The 27,306-nt window shown below is 35.4% G+C and overlaps 1 protein-coding gene across 1 annotated transcript; it reads left to right on the top strand.

The window, feature by feature from the left end:
* The first annotated feature begins 5,730 nt into the window (after window positions 1–5,730).
* Window positions 5,731–17,186, top strand: LOC141757809 (uncharacterized). The gene is made up of 2 exons (XM_074618652.1): window positions 5,731–5,738; window positions 15,342–17,186. Exons 1-2 carry the CDS (start codon window positions 5,731–5,733, stop codon window positions 16,909–16,911), a joined length of 1,578 nt encoding a protein of 525 aa, XP_074474753.1. The 3' UTR covers window positions 16,912–17,186.
* The last annotated feature ends 10,120 nt before the right edge of the window (window positions 17,187–27,306 follow it).

Genomic DNA, 27,306 nt, shown 5'->3' with positions numbered 1-27,306 from the left:
CTGAAGCTGTGTGTTTAATCATGAGGACCTCATACGTACGGTACACACCGGGGACAAAATGAAACAACTAAACGAAAACAAGGACTATAGGGTATACTCGTTGACCTGCGTTCAAACCTTTCACACCGAACCCGACATGAAAGTTGGCGTTCTGTGTATTCTACCAGAAATGAAACGTCTCTATAGACCCTTTTAGTGATGACGTCATGATGAGGTCACGGTCATAGCGGGAGGCTAACGCTAGCAGTGGGGTAAAGCTCCACATCTAAATGTCCTCTGTGTTGTTGTCTGAATCCAGATCTCAGACATTAGAGATGAGTAACTGTGATTGGAGCTCTAGAGCTACAATATCAGAGAAGCGTTTCAGAGACGGAGAGGAAATGATGTTAATATTTAGCCTTCTGCTAACAGCAGCTAACGTGAGCCGTTAGCTGCTGTTAGCAGAAGGCTAAACTATTAGCAACCCTTTCTCTCCGTCTCTGAAACGCTTCTCTGATATTGTCCGACTCTCTTTGTGACTGACTTTACTGAAGGATAGTTAACTATAGACATCCAGAGATCTATACGCCCTCAGTTTATCTTTCCAGCGCTGCCGTTGGTCACCGGCCCGCTGGACGGACGGCCGGCTACTTAGCTAGCTTAGCTCTCTAATTCCACCATGCTGTAATGAAACACAGGAAATGAGGTGAACAAAGTCGTCCCTCATCTGGTGATAGCACGGTGCTTTCCTACGCTGAGACCAGAGTGTGAGGATGAAGCATTAAAGCTGCAGTAGTCAGTATATTTTTGGCATCATTGGGCAGACATCCCATAATAACCTTTCAGCATATTGTAATTCAAGTGTTCTGAGAGAAAACTAAACTTCTGCTCCTCCTCATGGCTGTTTACAGACTTTAGAACATCTAGTCCGTGACGGGAGACTTTGACCAATCACAGGTCATTTCAGAGAGAGAGCGTTCCTATTGGCTGAGCTCCGGCTGGTGGGCGGGGCTTGGTATTTCCCCAGCAGATCTCAACATGGCCGCCGGGTCACAACCTCTCATTCTACAGCTAAACAGCATCGCTGCAGTTTGAACGTTAAGGTCGAGGGTTTAATGTATTGAGATGTATTAAACCCTCCAGACAGAACGCAACGCCAGCGTCAGGGACTCAATCACTTTGATTGATTTCTATTAGAATGAACGAACGGGCCGTTTAGAGCTGAACTTTTGTCAGACGCTGTTTCTATTTATTCCTGATTCCAACAAACGAGGAACGCTGGAGATGACTGAGTTACCACTTCTTTCTCGTTAAGTTCTGACTTTATTGTGTAAACCTCATATGTTTCTTCCCTCAATGTGGCCCTAATACTCGTACACTCGTACATTTGCAGTTGTTGATGGTGAAGTGTTCCAGCAGCAGAAGGACCTGCAGGATCTCTGCTTCACACACTGAAGGAGTCTGTTACTGAAAGAGCTTTATAACAGCTGACAACAAACAGACCTCAAACTACTTTCTGCATTTATTAGAAGGAGGTTTCTTTTCAGGATCTGTTATTTCCTCCATTAAAGTTTATTAAGCACACAGTTAAAGTCAGAGAGAGAAGGAGGGTCTGTCTTTTACACCTTTTACATCATTTATCATCATTTCCATTCAGTCACATGAAGCTGATCATTCCTGAGTGTTGGGTTTGATATGAGTCATCATTTCCCCTGAAACATTCAGCCTGATACATAATTTATATAATCAGAATATCAATAACTACAGACACTAATAATGAATAAATAATATAAAGATATTGATCCAGTAGAGATGGTTCCTGGTGCTCTAAGCAGGACTCAGTCCACAGTAGAGATGGTTCCTGGTCCTCTAAGCAGGACTCAGTCCACAGTAGAGATGGTTCCTGGTCCTCTAAGCAGGACTCAGTCCACAGTAGAGATGGTTCCTGGTCCTCTAAGCAGGACTCAGTCCACAGTAGAGATGGTTCCTGGTCCTCTAAGCAGGACTCAGTCCACAGTAGAGATGGTTCCTGGTCCTCTAAGCAGGACTCAGTCCACAGTAGAGATGGTTCCTGGTCCTCTAAGCAGGACTCAGTCCACAGTAGAGATGGTTCCTGGTCCTCTAAGCAGGACTCAGTCCACAGTAGAGATGGTTCCTGGTCCTCTAAGCAGGACTCAGTCCACAGTAGAGATGGTTCCTGGTCCTCTAAGCAGGACTCAGTCCACAGTAGAGATACAGACTGCAGCTGTTATTCATGTGCAGGTGTTTGTTCAACAGGTAACAGACTACAGAGAGAAACACTGCTGCTCTGATAACTCTGTTTCTTTATTAGTACTAGATCAGTTCAGACTGACAGCTGATCCAGATGTGATCAGCTGATCCAGATGTGATCAGCAGATCCAGATGTGCTCAGCAGCTGCTGTCATCAGAAACGGACGTTGCTTCACGTGACTCTTCAGAGGAAACAACGTCTCATGTCTCTAAAAACATATTTCCTCTCTTCCTATCTCCTTTAGTCGTTTCCTCGCCTCCTCCGTTCTCATCTCCCGTGGGGGGACTAAGACGCGAGGAGAGGAGTCAAGCCGTATAAAATCACGAATGGGAAAGGCTCTGTTTCTCTGAAATCATGTGACCACAGCAGGTCCAGCCTCTCCTCTGACACAGCATATAAACTGCAGATGCTGTCTCATCCTCCTCCTCCTCCTCTTCATCCTCATCCTCCTCCTCCTCCTCCTCCTCCTCCTCTTCATCCTCATCATCATCATCATCAGAGACCAACAGCACAGGTAAGAGCTCTTTAAATGTTCCCATCAGCAGTTATCACCAGATAATAATAATAATAATAATAATAATAATAATAATAATAATAATAACTGAACATGCTACTTTAAGTTAACAATTGTTTTCTTTAATTGAGTTTTCATTCAGAATCAATAATTCTGAAACATGAGAGACTGAACATTTTCCAGCTTTAAAGAACAGACCTGTGTTTTAGTGATATAGATCAGTGGTTCTATAACTGTTTTCACCTCAGAAAACATTTGTCTCTCCAAGTCCCACCATTATGACCGATGTTAAAATACAGTAACGTGCACAGTTCACACAGGAGGCACATTTATACCTAATAAGAATATTACTTATTGTTGACTGCAAGGAGCAGCCTCTCTCACTAGACCTGCACCAGATGAGGAACATCTGCAATAACACTGTTCAATACTGCGATGACGAGATGACTTCAGATAAATAAACAAATGTGTGCATATTAGCTATACATATTCATATACTGTATTTAATATATAACTGGGCTAAATGTTGTTTCTAGAGCAGCAACAGTAATGTTTACAACAGTCACCATATAAACTCATTAATATCTCACTGTCTTAATATCTCCTGTCCTCTGTCCTCCTGTCCTCCTGTCCCCTGTCCTCTGTCCTCCTGTCCTCCTGTCCTCCTGTCCTCCTGTCCTCCTGTCCTCCTGTCCCCTGTCCTCTGTCCTCCTGTCCTCCTGTCCTCCTGTCCTCCTGTCCTCCTGTCCTCCTGTCCTCTGTCCTCCTGTCCCCTGTCCTCCTGTCCTCTGTCCTCCTGTCCTCCTGTCCTCTGTCCTCTGCTGCAGTAACAGTAGGGCTGATAGAGTGAAGAGGAGCTGTTTGGGTTCAGCTGATGAGTTTAGAGGTGAGAGACGTGACAAACTGACCTGAACAGTGAGACTACTCAGCCTGCTGCAGCTTTAGTTCCAGCTGAGTAACCGAGGGTTACGCTGCTCCTTTATGAAGATAACACATTAATAACACGGAGGCTCACAGCGCATCACCGCTTCACGCCTTCAGGGAACTAAAGTCAGATCACTGCTGACCAGGGAACTAAAGTCAGATCACTGCTGATCAGGAAACTAAAGTCAGATCACTGCTGATCAGGGAACTAAAGGATCACTGCTGATCAGGGAACTAAAGGATCACTGCTGACCAGGGAACTAAAGTCAGATCACTGCTGATCAGGGAACTAAAGTCAGATCACTGCTGATCAGGGAACTAAAGTCAGATCACTGCTGACCAGGGAACTAAAGTCAGATCACAGCTGATCAGGGAACTAAAGTCAGATCACTGCTGACCAGGGAACTAAAGGATCACTGCTGACCAGGGAACTAAAGTCAGATCACTGCTGACCAGGGAACCAAAGTCAGATCACTGCTGATCAGGGAACTAAAGTCAGATCACTGCTGACCAGGGAACTAAAGTCAGATCACTGCTGACCAGGGAACTAAAGGATCACTGCTGACCAGGGAACTAAAGTCAGATCACTGCTGATCAGGGAACTAAAGTCAGATCAGTGCTGACCAGGGAACTAAAGTCAGATCAGTGCTGATCAGGGAACTAAAGTCAGATCACTGCTGATCAGGGAACTAAAGTCAGATCACTGCTGACCAGGGAACTAAAGTCAGATCACTGCTGATCAGGGAACTAAAGTCAGATCAATGCTGATCAGGGAACTAAAGTCAGATCACTGCTGATCAGGGAACTAAAGTCAGATCACTGCTGACCAGGGAACTAAAGTCAGATCAGTGCTGATCAAGGAACTAAAGTCAGATCACTGCTGATCAGGGAACTAAAGTCAGATCACTGCTGACCAGGGAACTAAAGTCAGATCACTGCTGATCAGGGAACTAAAGTCAGATCAATGCTGATCAGGGAACTAAAGTCAGATCAGTGCTGATCAGGGAACTAAAGTCAGATCACTGCTGACCAGGGAACTAAAGTCAGATCACTGCTGATCAGGGAACTAAAGTCAGATCACTGCTGATCAGGGAACTAAAGGATCACTGCTGACCAGGGAACTAAAGGATCACTGCTGACCAGGGAACTAAAGGATCAATGCTGATCAGGGAACTAAAGGATCACTGCTGACCAGGGAACTAAAGGATCACTGCTGACCAGGGAACTAAAGGATCACTGCTGATCAGGGAACTAAAGGATCACTGCTGACCAGGGAACTAAAGGATCACTGCTGACCAGGGAACTAAAGGATCACTGCTGACCAGGGAACTAAAGGATCACTGCTGACCAGGGAACTAAAGGATCACTGCTGACCAGGGAACTAAAGGATCACTGCTGACCAGGGAACTAAAGGATCACTGCTGACCAGGGAACTAAAGGATCACTGCTGACCAGGGAACTAAAGGATCACTGCTGACCAGGGAACTAAAGGATCACTGCTGACCAGGGAACTAAAGGATCACTGCTGACCAGGGAACTAAAGGATCACTGCTGACCAGGGAACTAAAGGATCACTGCTGATCAGGGAACTAAAGGATCACTGCTGACCCTTCCAGACGGACAGAAGCAGAAATTAATAACACGTTTACTTTAACAACAGAAATTCATAGAGAGCTCATCACTGACTCGATACTGTTCTATATCTAATATTTTACAGTTCCCAGTAAAACATGTAAAGTTAAATATGTGAATCTATTTCCCCGTTTCCAGTCGTTATGCTAAGCTAGGCTAACCAGCTGCTGGTTTACCATTCTATACGATAATAATGCAAATGTTATTGTTTTTCTGAAATGCTAAAGTCTGTAGAAGTTGGGCTCAGACTAGACGGGCGTGGCCCTTCAGTGTTTAATCCTGTCGGTTACCGTTCAGTATCTGATGACATCAGAACAGCTGACAGGAAGTGAAGGTTACTGACTAGTTGTTCTATCATCCAGAGAACTCAGACGCTGCTCCATCATCCAGCTGCTGTGAAGACGTTACCATGGCAACGTGAGTAACACCAACGTTTTACTATATTATTACATTACTACATTATTACCTTCATTAATTATTACATTATTACATTAATATAACTGTTACCTTCATTGATTACTACATTAGTGCCATCATTACATTACTAAATTAATACCTTACTACATTATTACTTTACTGCAATACTACATTATTACATTACTACATTATTACATCAATACATTACTATTTTACATCAGTACATTATTACATTACTTTACCACATTATTACATTAATAAATTACAAATACTAATTATTAAATTATTTTTTTTCCAGCAATATATTAGTACATTTTTTTCAAGAATACTGTACTACATTAGATTACTACATTATTACATCACATTACATCAATACATAACTGCATTATTACATCAATACATTACTGCATTATTACATCAATACATTACTACATTATTATATTACTACCTCAATACATTATTACAGCAATACATCAGTACATTATTACATTACTGCATTACTACATCAATACATTACTACATTATTACATCATTACATTACTACATTATTACATCAATGCATTACTACATTAATACTTTATTACATTATTATATCAATACATTACTACATTATTACATCAATGCATTACTACATTATTACATCATTACATTACTACATTATTACATCAATACATTACTACATTATTACATCATTACATTACTACATTATTACATCATTACATTACTACATTATTACATCAATGCATTACTACATTATTACATCATTACATTACTACATTATTACATCAATACATTACTACATTATTGCATCATTACATTACTACATTATTACATCATTACATTACTACATTATTACATCATTACATTACTACATTATTACATCAATGCATTACTACATTATTACATCATTACATTACTACATTATTACATCAATGCATTACTACATTATTACATCATTACATTACTACATTATTACATCATTACATTACTACATTATTACATCATTACATTACTACATTATTACATCAATGCATTACTACATTAATACTTTATTACATTATTATATCAATACATTACTACATTATTACATCAATGCATTACTACATTATTACATCAATACATTACTACATTACTACATTATTACATCATTACATTACTACATTATTACATCATTACATTATTACATCAATACTTTATTACATTATTATATCAATACATTACTACATTATTACATCAATGCATTACTACATTATTACATCATTACATTACTACATTATTACATCAATGCATTACTACATTATTACATCATTACATTACTACATTATTACATCAATGCATTACTACATTATTACATCATTACATTACTACATTATTACATCATTACATTACTACATTATTACATCATTACATTACTACATTATTACATCATTACATTACTACATTATTACATCATTACATTACTACATTATTACATCATTACATTACTACATTATTACATCAATACATTACTACATTACTACATCATTACATTACTACATTATTACATCATTACATTACTACATTATTACATCAATACATTACTACATTATTACATCAATACATTACTACATTACTACATCAATACAGTACTACATTATTACATCATTACATTACTACATTATTACATCATTACATTACTACATTATTACATCATTACATTACTACATTATTACATCATTACATTACTACATTATTACATCATTACATTACTACATTATTACATCAATGCATTACTACATTATTACATCATTACATTACTACATTATTACATCAATGCATTACTACATTATTACATCATTACATTACTACATTATTACATCATTACATTACTACATTATTACATCAATGCATTACTACATTAATACTTTATTACATTATTATATCAATACATTACTACATTATTACATCAATGCATTACTACATTATTACATCAATACATTACTACATTATTACATCATTACATTACTACATTATTACATCATTACATTACTACATCAATGCATTACTACATTATTACATCAATACATTACTACATTATTACATCATTACATTACTACATTATTACATCATTACATTACTACATCAATACTTTATTACATTATTACATCAATACATTACTACATTATTACATCAATGCATTACTACATTATTACATCAATGCATTACTACATTATTACATCAATGCATTACTACATTATTACATCAATACATTACTACATTATTACATCAATGCATTACTACATTATTACATCAATGCATTACTACATCAATACTTTATTACATTATTACATCAATACATTACTACATTATTACATCATTACATTACTACATTATTACATCATTACATTACTACATCAATACTTTATTACATTACTACATCAATACTTTATTACATTATTACATCAATACATTACTACATTATTACATCAATGCATTACTACATTATTACATCAATATATTACTACATTATTACATCAATGCATTACTACATTATTACATCAATATATTACTACATTATTACATCAATGCATTACTACATTATTACATCAATGCATTACTACATTATTACATCAATGCATTACTACATTACTACATCAATACATTACTACATTATTACATCAATACATTACTACATTATTACATCAATGCATTACTACATTATTACATCAATATATTACTATATTACTACATTAATACATTATTACATCAATACATTACTACATTATTACATCAATGCATTACTACATTATTACATCAATGCATTACTACATTACTACATCAATATATTACTATATTACTACATTAATACATTATTACATCAATACATTACTACATTATTACATCAATGCATTACTACATTATTACATCAATACATTACTACATTATTACATCAATACATTACTACATTATTACATCAATGCATTACTACATTATTACATCAATGCATTACTACATTACTACATCAATATATTACTATATTACTACATTAATACATTATTACATCAATACATTAATACATTATTACATCAATGCATTACTACATTATTACATCATTACATTACTACATTATTACATCATTACATTACTACATCAATACTTTATTACATTATTATATCAATACATTACTACATTATTACATCAATACATTACTACATTATTACATCAATGCATTACTACATTATTACATCAATATATTACTACATCAATACTTTATTACATTATTATATCAATACATTACTACATTATTACATCAATACATTACTACATTATTACATCAATGCATTACTACATTATTACATCAATACATTAGTACATTATTACATCAATATATTACTACATTATTACATCAATACATTACTACATTATTACATCACTACATTATTACATCAATACATTACTACATTATTACATCAATATATTACTATATTACTACATCAATATATTACTACATTATTACATCAATGCATTACTACATTATTACATCAATGCATTACTACATTACTACATCAATACATTACTACATTATTACATCAATGCATTACTACATTATTACATCAATGCATTACTACATTACTACATCAATACATTACTACATTATTAAATCAATGCATTACTACATTATTACATCAATGCATTACTACATTATTACATCAATGCATTACTACATTACTACATCAATATATTACTATATTACTACATTAATACATTATTACATCAATACATTACTACATTATTACATCAATACATTACTACATTATTACATCAATGCATTACTACATTATTACATCAATGCATTACTACATTACTACATCAATATATTACTATATTACTACATTAATACATTATTACATCAATACATTACTACATTATTACATCAATGCATTACTACATTATTACATCAATGCATTACTACATTACTACATCAATATATTACTATATTACTACATTACTACATTATTACATCAATACACTACTACATTACTACATTATTACATCAATACATTACTACATTATTAAATCAATGCATTACTGCATTATTACACAAATGCATTACTACATTATTACATCAATGCATTACTACATTATTACATCAATACATTACTACATTTTTAAATCAATGCATTACTACATTATTACATTTATGCATTACTACATTATTACATCAATGCATTACTGCATTATTACACAAATGCATTACTACATTATTACATCAATGCATTACTACATTACTACATCAATACATTACTACATTATTACATCAATACACTACTGCATTATTACATCAATATATTACTATATTACTACATCAATATATTACTACATTATTACATCAATGCATTACTACATTATTACATCAATGCATTACTACATTATTACATCAATGCATTACTACATTACTACATCAATACATTACTTCATTATTACATCAATGCATTACTACATTATTACATCAATGCATTACTACATTACTACATCAATACATTACTACATTATTACATCAATGCATTACTACATTATTACATCAATACATTACTACATAATTACATCAATACATTACTACATTATTACATCAATGCATTACTACATTATTACATCAATATATTACTATATTACTACATTAATACATTATTACATCAATACATTACTACATTATTACATCAATGCATTACTACATTATTACATCAATGCATTACTACATTACTACATCAATACATTACTACATTATTACATCAATGCATTACTACATTATTACATCAATGCATTACTACATTATTACATCAATGCATTACTACATTACTACATCAATATATTACTATATTACTACATTAATACATTATTACATCAATACATTACTACATTATTACATCAATACATTACTACATTATTACATCAATGCATTACTACATTATTACATCAATGCATTACTACATTACTACATCAATATATTACTATATTACTACATTAATACATTATTACATCAATACATTACTACATTATTACATCAATGCATTACTACATTATTACATCAATGCATTACTACATTACTACATCAATATATTACTATATTACTACATTAATACATTATTACATCAATGCATTACTACATTATTACATCAATGCATTACTACATTATTACATCAATGCATTACTACATTACTACATCAATATGTTACTATATTACTACATTAATACATTATTACATCAATACATTACTACATTATTACATCAATACATTACTACATTATTACATCAATGCATTACTACATTATTACATCAATGCATTACTACATTACTACATCAATATATTACTATATTACTACATTAATACATTATTACATCAATACATTACTACATTATTACATCAATGCATTACTACATTATTACATCAATGCATTACTACATTACTACATCAATATATTACTATATTACTACATTAATACATTATTACATCAATGCATTACTACATTATTACATCAATACACTACTACATTACTACATTATTACATCAATACATTACTACATTATTAAATCAATGCATTACTGCATTATTACACAAATGCATTACTACATTATTACATCAATGCATTACTGCATTATTACACAAATGCATTACTACATTATTACATCAATGCATTACTACATTATTACATCAATACATTACTAAATTTTTAAATCAATGCATTACTACATTATTACATTTATGCATTACTACATTATTACATCAATGCATTACTGCATTATTACACAAATGCATTACTACATTATTACATCAATGCATTACTACATTATTACATCAATGCATTACTACATTATTACATCAATGCATTACTACATTATTACATCAATACACTACTGCATTATTACATCAATGCATTACTACATTAATACATTAATACATCAATACATTATTACATCAATGCATTACTACATTATTACATCAAGACATTATTACACAAATGCATTACTACATTATTACATCAAGACATTATTACATCAATGCATTACTACATTATTACATCAAGACATTATTACATCAATGCATTACTACATTAATACATTAATACATTACTACATTATTACATCAATGCATTACTACATTATTACATCAAGACATTATTACATCAATGCATTACTACATTATTACATCAATGCATTACTGCATTATTACACAAATGCATTACTACATTATTACATCAATGCATTACTACATTAATACATCAATACATTATTACATCAATACAGTACTACATTATTACATCAATACATTACTACATTATTACATCAATGCATTACTACATTATTACATCAATACATTACTACATTATTACATAAATGCATTATTACATTATTACATCAATACATTACTACATTATTACATCAATGCATTACTACATTATTACATCAATACAGTACTACATTATTACATCAATACATTACTACATTATTACATCAATGCATTACTACATTATTACATCAATACATTACTACATTATTACATCAATGCATTACTACATTATTACATCAATACATTACTACATTATTACATAAATGTATTATTACATTATTACATCAATACATTACTACATTATTACATCAATACATTACTACATTATTACATCAATACAGTACTACATTATTACATCAATACATTACTACATTATTACATCAATTCATTATTACATTATTACATCAATACATTACTACATTATTACATCAATGCATTACTACATTATTACATCAATACATTACTACATTATTACATCAATTCATTATTACATCATTACATCAATACATTACTACATTATTACATCAATACAGTACTACATTATTACATCAATACATTACTACATTATTACATCAATTCATTATTACATTATTACATCAATACATTACTACATTATTACATCAATGCATTACTACATTATTACATCAATACACTACGGCATTATTACATCAATGCATTATTACATCATTACATCAATACATTACTTCATTATTACATCAATACACTACTGTATTATTACATCAACACATTACTACATTATTACATCAATGCATTACTGCATTATTACATCAATGCATTACTGCATTATTACATCAATGCATTACTACATTAATACATCAATGCATTACTACATTATTACATCAATGCATTACTACATTAATACATCAATACATTATTACATCAATACATTACTTCAGTATTACATCAATACACTACTGCATTATTACATCAATGCATTACTACATTATTACATCAATGCATTACTACATTATTACATCAATGCATTACTACATTAATACATCAATACATTATTACATCAATGCATTACTATATTATTACATCAATACATTACTACATTATTACATCAATACATTATTAAATCAATACATTAATACATTATTACATTACTGCATTATTACATTGACACATTACTGCATTATTACATCAATAAATTAATACATTATGACATTAATACACTACATCAATACATTATGACATTAATACACTACATCAATACATTACTACATTACTACATCAATATATTACTACATTATTACATCAATGCATTACTACATTATTACATCAATGCATTACTACATTATTACATCAATATATTACTAAATTAATACATCAATACATTATTACATCAATGCATTACTACATTATTACATCAATGCATTACTACATTAATACATCAATACATTATTACATCAATGCATTACTACATTATTACATCAATGCATTACTACATTAATACATCAATACATTATTACATCAATGCATTACTACATTATTACATCAATATATTACTACATTAATACATCAATACATTATTACATCAATGCATTACTACATTATTACATCAATGCATTACTACATTATTACATCAATACATTACTACATTATTACATCAATACATTACTACATTAATACATCAATACATTATTACATCAATGCATTACTACATTATTACATCAATGCATTACTACATTAATACATAAATACATTATTACATCAATGCATTACTACATTATTACATCAATACATTACTACATTATTACATCAATACATTACTACATTAATACATCAATACATTATTACATCAATGCATTACTACATTATTACATCAATACATTAATACATTATTACATCAATACATTAATACATTATTACATCAATGCATTACTACATCAATACATTAATACATTATTACATCAATGCATTACTACATTAATACATCAATACATTATTACATCAATGCGTTACTAAATTATTACATCAATGCATTACTACATTAATACATCAATACATTACTACATCAATGCATTACTAAATTATTACATCAATGCATTACTACATTAATACATAAATACATTATTACATCAATGCATTACTACATTATTACATCAATACATTACTACATTAATGCTTTACTACATTAATGCATTATTACATGAATGCATTACTACATTATTACATCATTACATTATTACATCATTACATTAATACATTATTACATCAATACGTTACTACATTATTACATCAATATATTAATACATTATTACGTCAATACATTACTACATTACATTCAGGGTCTGAAATGAACTTTTTTCACTTCCTGCCACTGTGGCAGGTAAGTATTTCTTTGTCTGCCACTCAGAAATGTTATCTTCCACTTTTGAAATCTCTGCGCTAAATGAAGGAATAAATATTTAGATCTGATTTTATTCAATGTTCAATATATTTTACATGAAAAACATTATATACATGTTAAATTACATTGTTCAAATTAAACCGTGGATTCTGGGGGAGCCCTGTTTCTGAGTGGAGGGAGGGTACTGTAGCCTACACAGTACTGAAATGTAGTTTGTTTTTGCCATCTGTTGTGGTGATATATACATAAAAACACACAATTCAAAAGATTATGATTTTTTAAATATCATATTTATAATCTGGTCATAATGCCTTTTCTATTATCTATTTTATATTGCTGTCTAACGTTAGCTAACTGGTAACGTTAATACTAGAAAGTTGACATCATTGACTTGGGAATAATTCCCCGTTGACGCTGCAGCTGTCCTGAGATCAGAGTGTGCGTGTGCGTGTGCGTGTGCGTGTGCGTGTGCGCGTACGCGTGCAGTCATTTTCATCATCGTTCATTCTAATGTAACAGGTATTTTTCTTTCAACTCTCGTCCCAAAATGAATTGTCATCCTCCCCGATCATAATTTTTTCGTCCACGGGACGACGGGCCTGCCAAAGTGGCGAGTGGCCAGATGATCTTATCTGCCACTGTCAACAATTTACCCGCATTTGGCAGGTGCTAATTTCAGACCGTGACTACATTACTACATTACTACATCAATACATTAATACATTATTAGATCAATACATTACTACATTATTACATTACATACAATTAAATATTTTAATTGATTGACAGCCCTAATTATTACACTAAATGGTATTTTATATTAGTAGTCGTAGTAGTTTTGAGCTAATATCTTTACTTTTCTACAGGAACATCTCATCCAAATATGACAACATCACCTGCAAAGTTCTGATCCAGTCAGGATCTCCTGCTGTCTACCAGCTGATATCAAAGAAAAAGAACATCGGAAATGTAAAGGGAATTACTCTAAAGAGACTCTGGGTAAAAAAGATCCAAACAAGACAAACAAAACCATCTTGCTTGTGGGTGAAACCGGGGCAGGAAAGTCTGCCCTGATCAACGCTCTGGTCAACTACGCCATGGAAGTGGACTTGGAGGACGACATCTGGTTTCAGATCGTAGAGGAAGAGGAGAAGAAAAGACAATCTGAAAGTCAGACAACAGATGTGATCGTGTACGAGATCTTTGGGTTTGAAGGTAAAACTCTGCCGTACTCTCTGACCATCATCGATACTCCTGGATACGGAGGCATCAGAGGGATTGAAAAAGATGCCACCGTCGATCAAAGATTATTTCACTTGTTCCGCTCAAGTGATGGAGTTCATGAGATCAATGCAGTGGGTCTGGTGCTGAAAGCAGGTGAGAATCGACTGAGTGACCGACTGAGGTACATCTTTGACTCTGTGATGTCTCTGTTTGGAAACGACATGAAGAACATCGTAGCCCTCGTCACACACTCCGATGGTGTGACACCTGAAAATGTTCTAGAGGCCCTCAAAGATGCAAACATTAAATGTGCCAAAAATGAAGACGATGAGCCTCTTCATTTCAGGTTCAATAACTGCCAGAGCACTCAAAAAACAAAGAAAAATAAGGCTGTTCTAAAAGCTGCCTGGGACTTAACAAAGGACCAAATGGGTGAACTCACTGATTACCTGAAAGAAACGTCACCTCAGAACCTGAAAACAACTGTTGAGGTGTTGGATACACGCAACGGACTGGCAGCCTGCATCCAAAACCTGCAAGAGAGGATGGAGATGACTGAACTGAGACAGAGAGAAATAAAACAGACTCAGGAAGCTCTGAAGAAATATGAAGAAGAGATGAAGAGCAATGAGAAGTTCATTGTAGTCATTGATGAGGCCTACAACGATAAAGTACCTGTCAGTGAGGGGAGATTGGGGCTTTGGTTATATTATAATGGAGCTGTCACCTGTAATGTCTGCAAAGAGAACTGTCACAATCCATGCGAAGTGGCCTGGTTCAAAGAATACTGTGTGGTCATGAAAGGTGGCCGCTGCACTGTATGCACCGGGAACTGTCCTGCATCAGATCATGTGAAAGAAAAGTGGATCTATGAGCCCAAGACAAGGGAAGTTCAAAAGAACCTACAAGATCTGAAAGAAAAATATGAAGAGAACAAAGCAGGAAGTGAGAGCAAGTTGAGCCTTTTGGAAACTCTTCAGAAGGAAATGGAAGAACTTCAGAAAGGAAAGGATCAGTGGCTGGAAAAGTCCTTCAAGCATGTCGTCAAACTGGAGCAGATCGCCCTGAATGTGGACTCACTGTCCACTCACGCCTACGTGGACTTCCTGATTGAGAAGATGAAGGAGAAAGGAGACACAGAGAAGGTCCAGATACTGGAGGAGATTAAACGTCGAATGGAGAAAGATGAAGGACTCAAAGACGCGCTGTGGTACGGGTATGGTAAACTAAAAGCAGCATTAAAGAAGTAGATGAACAGAATCACTGTGAGCAGACAGCTGAGTAGAAATCAAGTCTACCCTGCTGATTAAAGGTAGTTCATTATAGTTCTATAAGTCTGATGTTGATTGAACTACATAAGAAAATTAAAATGTAATCACCTTTTAAATGTAAATGTGTAATGTGGTGGAAACAGCGCCCTCTAATGACTGTTTCTGTTTGTTGTTGTATTTTCATGTTTAATTATCGATAGTTACTTCACTGTACAGATTAACATCACTGATCAATAGTCTCTGGATTCTTCCATCACCCACGCTCATATTTCTAGACGCAAAACAACCACAAAGAGATGCAAAACAACCTCAAAGAGATGCAAAACAACCACAAAGAGATGCAAAACAACCACAAAGAGACTCAAAACAACCACAAAGAGATGCAAAACAACCACAAAGAGATGCAAAACAACCACAAAGAGACTCAAAACAACCACAAAGAGACTCAAAACAACCACAAAGAGATGCAAAACAACCACTAAGAGATGCAAAACAACCACAGAGACACAAAGCGACCACAAAGAGACGCAAAGCGACGACAGATTCAAAACAACCACAAGGAGACGCAAAACAACAAAAAATGTGGCAAAAGCATCACAAAGTCTAGGTCTTGCTTCTGTGTAGGAGAGATGGTGGGGCCTTTTCCATGTCTGTGCTCAGGGGCCCGATGTTTCATAATCCGCCCATGTGATGAACACATTTATTTTCTTTACTTTCTTTGTATGAGTTTAATGTTTTCAGGGTTTATCTAATGTGTTTTTCAGTCAGTCCAGGCTGTGATTTATTCTGATGACAGAAGTTAACTGGTGGTGGGACTGTAACACATCACTGACATATAGAATATATACATATATCTACTTATATCTACATATAAAGCTGTTAAACTTGATGTTTTCTTCTCATGTTAATCAGTTTGGTACAGAACTATTCTGTTGTGTTGGAGCTCAATCAAACGTTAAACCTCCAGTCACGAAGTCTAATGTACTTTTATCTGATATATAATCAATACATATTCATATATATTATATACTCTGGTGTCTTCATGTGTATTAATGCCTTTTGATCCATTCATGTTGTACAAGCCGCTGTGTTTTAGTGATTGCATTATATTCTGTTATTTTACATGACATCACGTCCTGACTGATGCAGTTTTCTGTGAATCATTAATTAAACTACTAAACTATAAATCATTATTAAAGTGTTTATCATGCTTTCCACATTAATGTTAACATATAACATATAACAGCATTATAAAGTATAAATCACTGCATTATAAAACACCAATCACCTGTTTTCCTTGATAGAAACCTGATATTGTTGTTATGTTATATCACAAATATTTGACTAAAAAACTATTTCCAATGTCAACAATACTCATTAAATCAAGTTTTCTTTCCCTCCTACAGAGAGTTCAGTCTGTTACTGCGTTATCTTTGATTGGTGATCAGCGTGAGCGTCTTTTGAGGAGAATTATCTGTAAATAAAAAGCCATAATTGAGAGGAGTCTGCAGGTTTTCCTCACAAGGAGACAGCCCCAACAGCCTGAATGTTGTCTGGCTGAGTTCCTCCTGCTGCTGCTTGGAGACTTTAAACGCTGTGACACCTGAAGAACACTTCAGACACTCAGAGGATGAAGGAATCAAACTGAAACTGTCATTTCTATCTCATCCCCAGTGGAAGTTACACCAGACCTACATCCTCTCCTTTACCTATAATAACAAGAACACTAATAAGGAGTTAAATTAGTATTAATGGCTGCATTATTCCCTCTGAGAACTGTAGCTCCTGACTCCGACCACTAGAGGGCAGTGAATGCTTGTGATTTTACACCAATGACAACCGTCAACACTTATTACTGTATATAATAAACCAATAGAATCAAACATCACACAAGTTAGTATTTATTGTATTAGAATGACTCACATTTAAAAGGGACTTAATAGCTCATTAATCACCCCATCATTTATGATTATTAATGATAGAACTGTCATTTAATCATAGAGGATTTATAATAATTTATGATTATTAATGATGGGGTGAGCTGCTGTAGGGTTTAGGTCTTCCTCAAGCAAATAAAAGTAACTATTAATAACTTAATGTTTAAGGGTATACATTTCTTATTAACAAAACAATCCTGCTAGTTTTAACGGGATATGTTTATGGTGTGTTTGTTCAGCAAAGAATATTATAATTTGGTGTAAATATATTCTATATTTTTTATATTTAAATCACATTTCCCACTTTAGTAAATATGGTTTTGAGGAGTGGGCCAGCATGGATTGTATAATAACGCTGGTTATTAATATGGTTTTAGTCTTCTAATGCATTATTTTAGATATTTAAGGGGAAAGGTAAATGATATAATATTGAATAATTGTGAGGCTGCATCAGCAGGTTGCTGTATAGAGGCATGACAGGTCATTCAATCATTACCCATAATGCAGTGTGTGGTAGCAGTGGTTTTACACAGCTTCTAATAGGCTCTCTGTCTGTTACGGTGGTCTGTTCCCTTTATAGTGAAATTAAAGCATTCTAACTTTCACAGCAGATTAATGACTTTTTAACTGTGTATTTAATGATGCTTTCTTTTGTACAACAGATATGATAATATAGACAAATTAATCTGCCTAAATGCTTCAGAACTATTCTAGTCTTATTGTTTGATGTTGTTTGATTAAGTATAAGTTTTGTAACTGCAGTAACATCGTAAGTGATAAAATGACTGAGCATGGGATCGTTGCACATTTAGCCTTCAGTGTTTCCTACATTAATTAAGAGTATGGATATTTCTGCCATTTCTTTTATGAGTGTGATATCTGCATTTTATTTTTTAGGTTTGATTTTGGACTTGGGCTGTCAAAGTTAACGTGATAATAACGTGCAATCAATCTCGGGGAGGTTGTATGGCTCAGTTTTAAAGCTAGAGTTGTCGTGGTCTGGCTGTTTGTTATAAGTTAAGATGTCTAATGTTCCTCCTTTGGGTTTATTAGTTTATTATCTTTGGGTTTATTAGTTCTGTTAATGTGATTTTGGTTTGTGTTGGATTTGGTTTCTTTTATATTCTTTCATTCCAGTGTTTCCTGTTTTATTTTGTAATTCACTCCTCCTGTGTCTTGTCTGGTTCTACTTCCTACCTTTGTTTGTTTTCCTGCCTTTGTTGATTGTCTGCCGCTCTGATTAGTTCCACCTGTGTTTAATCACCCTCTTGTATTTAACCCTGTGTGTTCACCTCTGTCTTGGTCGGTTCGTTTGTCGCTCCAGCCTCGTCTACCTTGTCCCCTGTGTTGCTCGTCCCTCCTGACCTGATCCTAGAGTTCCTCGTGTCCTCTGGTTGGTCATTTTGGTTTTGTTCTCAGTTTGTTTTTTGTTGTTTGTTGAATTTATTCTTTTGTACTTTGTTCACTCCCCCTCCCCCCTTCATTTTTGGTTTTTGATGCCTGTTGGTTTTTGTTGTTTTGGATGTTCAGCTTCATTTATTAAAGCTCACTTTTATTCAAATCTACCTTTCTGCCTGGCAACTCTGCATTTGGGTCCGCCTTTAAACTCACATCCCTGACAAGAGTGAAGATCCTGGTATCATCGGAAACTATAAACCTGATGAATCCATCGGTACCAACCATGTCAGTGTAGGGACCCACCAATTTGACTGGTGGCAAGTTACCACATGAACTCAGTAACATGATCCTTGACCCATGGACTCAGCTCAGTTCAGTAGCCATTGGCTGAGGACTGAGCTCAGTAGCCATTGGCTACTGTAGCATTCACACATAGATGTGAAATTCACCCAGGACAAAACCAGAGGAATCTCTTTGTTCCTTCTTTTTTTCTTCACCTTCTCCTCACCCCAGCTGACCTGCTGAAGGTGAGCTGCTGCTCTCCAGACCAGAAGCTGCAAAGCATCTCTGCTCTGATCTATGGCCTGTTAGGAAATAGCCATAGGAACACAAGGAACCTCTAATGCAGAGGACGTGAGAGCCTGCATTTTTACCAACTAACTTCAATCAACAACCGCAAGGAAGTTAGCACCAAGCTATCAAGCTGCTGGGAAGAAGTATTGGAGCGATCAGCTTCCTCCAATCTGCACAACTTCATTTGAGCAGAGCAAAGACGACATCTTTGACTTGGAACCACAACTTCAACACATGGAATTACAAACCCTTTTCTTCCATGGATCGGTAACGTACTGGGCTTACCTTAGCAGTAGCAATTACACATGGCTGAGCAAGACTGTTCAACTTTGATTTCTAGGATGTACTTGTATTGATTTGGTTTAATGTTATTCAGTGAGTTTCACTGTTGTGATATTATTTGTGGTTATGATATTCTATATCTGACACACATTAAGATCACATACAGAAACTGTGAATTAGTTAAACATAAACATACAGCTTCAGATAATCTTAACCCCACATCACTCTGTCCTTCCTGAGCACATGTGTTCCGAAGAACAAAGAGGCCATGTGGTGAGTTGTTGGCGGCCATCTTTGATCCCGCCATCTTTGTAGTTTTACATTGCTCGCCCCTTTTGTCTCTAGGCAGACATCCTGAGACAAGTAGCCATCTTGTCTCACTCTCTCTCTCTCTCTCTCTCTCTCGCTCTCTCTCTCTCTCTCTCTCTCTCTCTCTCTCTCTCTCTCTCTCTCTCTCTCTCTCTCACACACACACAAACACACATTCTTACACACTTTTAGTTATTTAGTTAGATTAATATTGTGTTTTAAACCTTTATTATCTTGTAAATAAATGATTGTGGAATATGCACGCTGGTCTGTTTAATGTTGTACAAGAGTGAATAATGCCAACCTCTGCTATGTCAAGAACTCCGATATCCTTCAACCTTTACTATCTAGTTTGGTTATAGTTATTGATTTAATTATTGATCAACGTTCGAAATTGATAGTTTAGTATATTTAATGAGACTATATTAACCTTTTGGTTATTGGTCCCTGATTCCAGTGTGGTGCCCCGTTTATTGATCATTTTTATTAATATTAATAAATCTATTATCATTTGCTAATAACCAAACCTGTTACTGCCAAATCCCTACATCAGACTACTACTACTACTACTACTACTACTGGTATCATAGTAAACTCTAGAACCTGATGAATCCATCGGTACCAACCATGTCAGACTAGCTGGTCATGAAGGAGGTTAAATAACGCTCCAAACTGACACTAAATGTTGGAGAGGAAAGACTGTCATGTCTATTTTCAAAGGGGTCCCTTGACCTATGACCTGTTTCATTGTTTTGTGTTAACTGATTTACAATATTAAATATATACAACATTTACATAAAGCAGCATATTTGTCCACTCCCATGTTGATAAGAGGATTAAATACTGGACTAATCTCCAATGTCCAATAAAAAGTCCCCAAAATGTTAAAAAAAAGTCCTAAAAATTTCCAAAAAATGTCTCAAAATTTCCAAAAAAGTCTGAAAAATATCGGAAAAAAGTCCCCAAGATTTTCGAAAAAATATTTGAAAAAATGTCTCAAAATGTAAAAAAGAAAAAGTCCCAAAAATTTCAGAAAAATGTCAGAAAGAAAGGCAGAAGAAATGTCTACAGCATATTGTTTTATGCTAAATGCAGTACCTGTGAGGGTTTCTGGACAATATCTGTCATTGATTTGTGTTAATTGATTTACAATATTAAATACAAACATGCATACATTTACATAAAGCAGCATATTTGTCCAGTCCCATGTTGATAAGATTGTTAAATACTGGACTAATCTCCCTTTAAGGTTCATTTAGAACAGATAAAACATGAGTAATTAATTGTGATTAAATATTTTAATGTAATTAAGACACATCCTGGGTTTTTATTTAATGTATTGACTTAATATCATTATTTTATTACTGATCATTTATACAGCTACTGATCACACTAACACAACTCTTCATGTGTGTTTCATTATAATACAAAATAAAAGCATTTTAATGTGAAGGCCAGTGGTAGACTTTTATTTTGAAACAACCACAGGAAGTGCGTCACACATCTGACTCGTCACTCGGTTTAACTTTAGAAGCACTGATGTGAACGTTGATGTCTTTATTAGAAACAGCAGAGACTCAACAGCCAATCAGAGGAGAGGACAGCAGGTCTCCATGGTAACCGGGTTGTTTGGGGAAGGGCAGCCTGTCCTACTTCCGGTTGTTGTTTCCAGCTGAAGATTAAAACCTTGAAGAGTCGGTGAGTCTCTGACACATTAATGTAATATTAAAGTTACCTTGGTACTTTAAGTATATTTTGATGATAACACTTTTGATAAGTACTAATACCACACTGTACAAATACTCTGTTATAGAAAAAGTACTAATACCACACTGTACTAATACTCTGTTATAGTAAAAGTACTAATACCACACTGTACAAATACTCTGTTATAGTAAAAGTACTAATACCACACTACAAATACTCTGTTATAGTAAAAGTACTAATACCACACTGTAAAAAATACTCTGTTATAGTAAAAGTACTAATACCACACTGTACAAATACTCTGTTATAGTAAAAGTACTAATACTACACTGTACAAATACTCTGTTATAGTAAAAGTACTAATACTACACTGTACAAATACTCTGTTATAGTAAAAGTACTAATACTACACTGTACAAATACTCTGTTATAGTAAAAGTACTAATACCACACTGTAAAAAATACTCTGTTATAGTAAAAGTACTAATACCACACTGTACAAATACTCTGTTATAGTAAAAGTACTAATACCACACTGTACAAATACTCTGTTATAGTAAAAGTACTAATACTACACTGTACAAATACTCTGTTATAGTAAAAGTACTAATACCACACTGTAAAAAATACTCTGTTATAGTAAAAGTACTAATACCACACTGTACAAATACTCTGTTATAGTAAAAGTACTAATACTACACTGTACAAATACTCTGTTATAGTAAAAGTACTAATACCACACTGTAAAAATACTCTGTTATAGTAAAAGTACTAATACTACACTGTACAAATACTCTGTTATAGTAAAAGTACTAATACCACACTGTAAAAATACTCTGTTATAGTAAAAGTACTAATACTACACTGTACAAATACTCTGTTATAGTAAAAGTACTAATACCACACTGTACAAATACTCTGTTACAGTAAAAGTACTAATACCACACTGTACAAATACTCTGTTATAGTAAAAGTACTAATACTACACTGTACAAATACTCTGTTATAGTAAAAGTACTAATACCACACTGTAAAAAATACTCTGTTATAGTAAAAGTACTAATACCACACTGTAAAAAATACTCTGTTATAGTAAAAGTACTAATACCACACTGTAAAAAATACTCTGTTATAGTAAAAGTACTAATACCACACTGTGAAAATACTCTAACAGTAAAAGTACTAATACCACACTGTACAAATACTCTGTTATAGTAAAAGTACTAATACCACACTGTAAAAATACTCTGTTATAGTAAAAGTACTAATACCACACTGTGAAAATACTCTAACAGTAAAAGTATTAATACCACACTGTACAAATACTCTGTTATAGTTTTATTTATTTAGCGAATGCAAAGTCCTCGAGCCAGGCAGTTGCCTCCTGGTCTGCTGTATGGAGGGTGATTAACCCTCCTTTAGACTGTGGAGCGGGCTAGCTTCAATGATATGTTCCATTGTTTGCACCTCTCCAAAGGCACACAATGGGCTTGGGCTGCTGCCCCATTGTGAAGGCTGGCCAAGCAGGGGCCATGTCCGGACCTGAATCTATTAAGGGTTGACCACTGTATCCTCGGCAGGTTGGTGCCAGGGACCTGTTGGGTGGGGTCTGACACCAGATGTTTGTTTGGGACATCCTTGGGCTCCCGTTCCTTTTCCCAAGCTGATTGGGCGGTGAAGTCGGCTGGTGGGGTATTCTTCCATATCGGTCGTCTAGATGGAAGACGGGCAGTGGGTGGGTTGAAGATGTCTGCATGGATTGGTAGATGGGGAGAGTCTTTGACCTTTTGAAGCATCCTTTGAGTAGATGCTACTCACCGGATATGTGGGTGGGGGGGGGTATATTGGATAGGACAGGGAGCCAGGGGAGTGGTGTTGAACGAAAAGTCCCGTTTATGATTCGCATGGTTGTGTTGAGCTGGGTGTCCACATGGTGTGTATGGGGTGACCTGGACCAAACAGGGGCACAGTATTCTGCTGCAGAGTAAGCAAGGGCCAGTGCCGAGGTGCGCAATGTGGGGGCTGCTGCCCCCCATTTTGAGCCAGCGAGCTTACAGAGCAGGTTGTTTCTAGTCTTCACCTTAGCTGCCGTTCCTTTCAGGTGTTCCTTGAAGGATAGGGTCCTGTCGAGTGTCACTCCCAGGTAAGTTGGGTTGGAGCGTGCTTCAGCTTAAGTCCGCTGAGTTGGATATTTAGCTCTGAAGCAGCTTTTGCGTTGTTGAGGTGGAATACACTGGAGACTGTTTTAGCGGGGCTTGGTTTTAGGCGCCAGGTTTTGCAGTACTGGTCCAGCTTTGTGAGGTCTTCCGTGAGCACCTGTTCCAGAGAGTCAAAAGTCTGGTGCTTGGGTTGCCAGAGAGATGTCATCAGCGTAGATGAATTTACGGGATTCAGTGGAGGGTAGATCATTTGTGTAAAGGTTAAACAGGGTTGGGGCGAGGACTGACCCTTGTGGGAGCCCGTTTGACTGTTTTCTCCATGCACTCTTATTCTGTCCAAGGTGAACTCTGAACCTCCGGTTAGTTAGCAGAGTTTTGATTGTTGCTGTTGCCCAGGCAGGGAGTGCTTTTGTGAGTTTTAGCAGGAGGCCTTTGTGCCAAACAGTATTGGAGGCAGCTGTGAGGTCGAGGAATACTGTTCCTGTCTTCAATTTGCTCACGAAACCATTTTCGATGAAGGTGGTTAGGGCCAGTACTTGTTCTCCTGTGCTGCGGCCCTTGCGGAAACCGGCCTGGTCTACGCAAACAATCTCTTCTGCTCCTGGAGATATGCGTTGTAGTATAAGGCGTTCCAGGATTTTGAAAGGGACGCAGAGTAGAGAGATTGGGCGGTAGCTTGCTGGTAAATTGTGGTCTTCACCAGGTTTTGGTACGGCAATTACTTTTGCTGACCGCCATTTCTTTGTGATTGAGTTTGTCTGTATTATCCTGGTATAGAATTGGGTCAGCCAGGTTAGAGCTCGGGGGCCCAGATGTTTCATGAACTCTGGAGAGATGTTATCATATCCTGCTGCCTTTCCACATTTCAGGCCCTGCAGGACTTTCTCCAGTTCAGCGACCTCAAAAGGCTCAGGGTTGCTTTCCTCTCTGAGCTTTTTTCTGTGTGCCTTTAGCTCAGTTGTAATTGATCTTCTGGTGTGTTTGTCTTGGGCTGCTTTTGCAATAGTCAGCAGGTGGGACGCAACTTGATTGGATGTGACAGGTGGTCGGCTTTGGGTAGGTGGTTTCTGTGCAGCACCAAGGCGGCGGATGAGGCTCCAGCATTTTCTGCTAGAGCGGGTGAAATTCAGGTCTGCTACAGTCTCCTCCCATTTTTTCCGCCAAGCTGTAGATAGTGATTCAATGAGATGGTCTGCCATCTCGGGGTCCCCTGATGTTTTGTAGGCTGGTAGGAGGGCAGCACTTTCTCCGTCCAGGCATGGGACATAGAGGGGTCGGTAGCCTCGTGGAATTGCTGTGTGGGTAGCTTTGTAAATGGCGCTGCAAAAGCGGTTGTATGCTTCATCTACAGTGATGGTTTGGAGTGGGATGGTGACGATACTACGGTCCAGAGTTTCACTGAATTTCGTCCAGCCGGCTTTTCGGAAGTTCCAACGAATCTTCCTTGGGCTGTTTATGATTGGGAGTTGTAGGCAAATGTGTATAAGTGAGGGCCGGTGTTGGCTGTGAGGAAAGTCGTCAAGGATGAGGGTCTGTGCAGGATAGGGGGTTCCATTCAAAGAGCTGACCCAGCACAGGTCAGGGGAGTAGTCCTTATTCCACCTGGCTGAGTGGAATGTTCCTCTTCGTTTGGGGTCATGCATCAGAACAAGGTCGTTTCTGGATGCCCAGGCTGAAAGTGCCTCACCATCACCATCTGCTGCTGGGTATCCCCAGCCAGGGTGGTGGCAGTTAAAGTCCCCCACATAGATGGCAGGGTGGGGGAAAGTGGGTAGGACTTGCTGATCCCAGCTGGCACTAGGGGGATTGTATACATTAGCGATGTGAAAACCGCCAATGGTTATGGTTTCAGAGAAATTGATTGTTGTCAAATGGTTAGCTTCAACTATGTCAGAGCGCAGATAGGTGGCAAGTCCGTGTTTGGTATGGGGCGTGTACCACAGAAGATCAAAGCCATTGATGGAGTAGCGGCCTGCTTCCTCTGTGCCAACGTGAGTCTCTTGGAGGCA

This window comes from Sebastes fasciatus, chromosome 19 (genome assembly GCF_043250625.1).
Source record: "Sebastes fasciatus isolate fSebFas1 chromosome 19, fSebFas1.pri, whole genome shotgun sequence".
Lineage (NCBI taxonomy): Eukaryota > Metazoa > Chordata > Actinopteri > Perciformes > Sebastidae > Sebastes > Sebastes fasciatus.
This window is presented reverse-complemented; position numbering and strand designations above follow the sequence as displayed.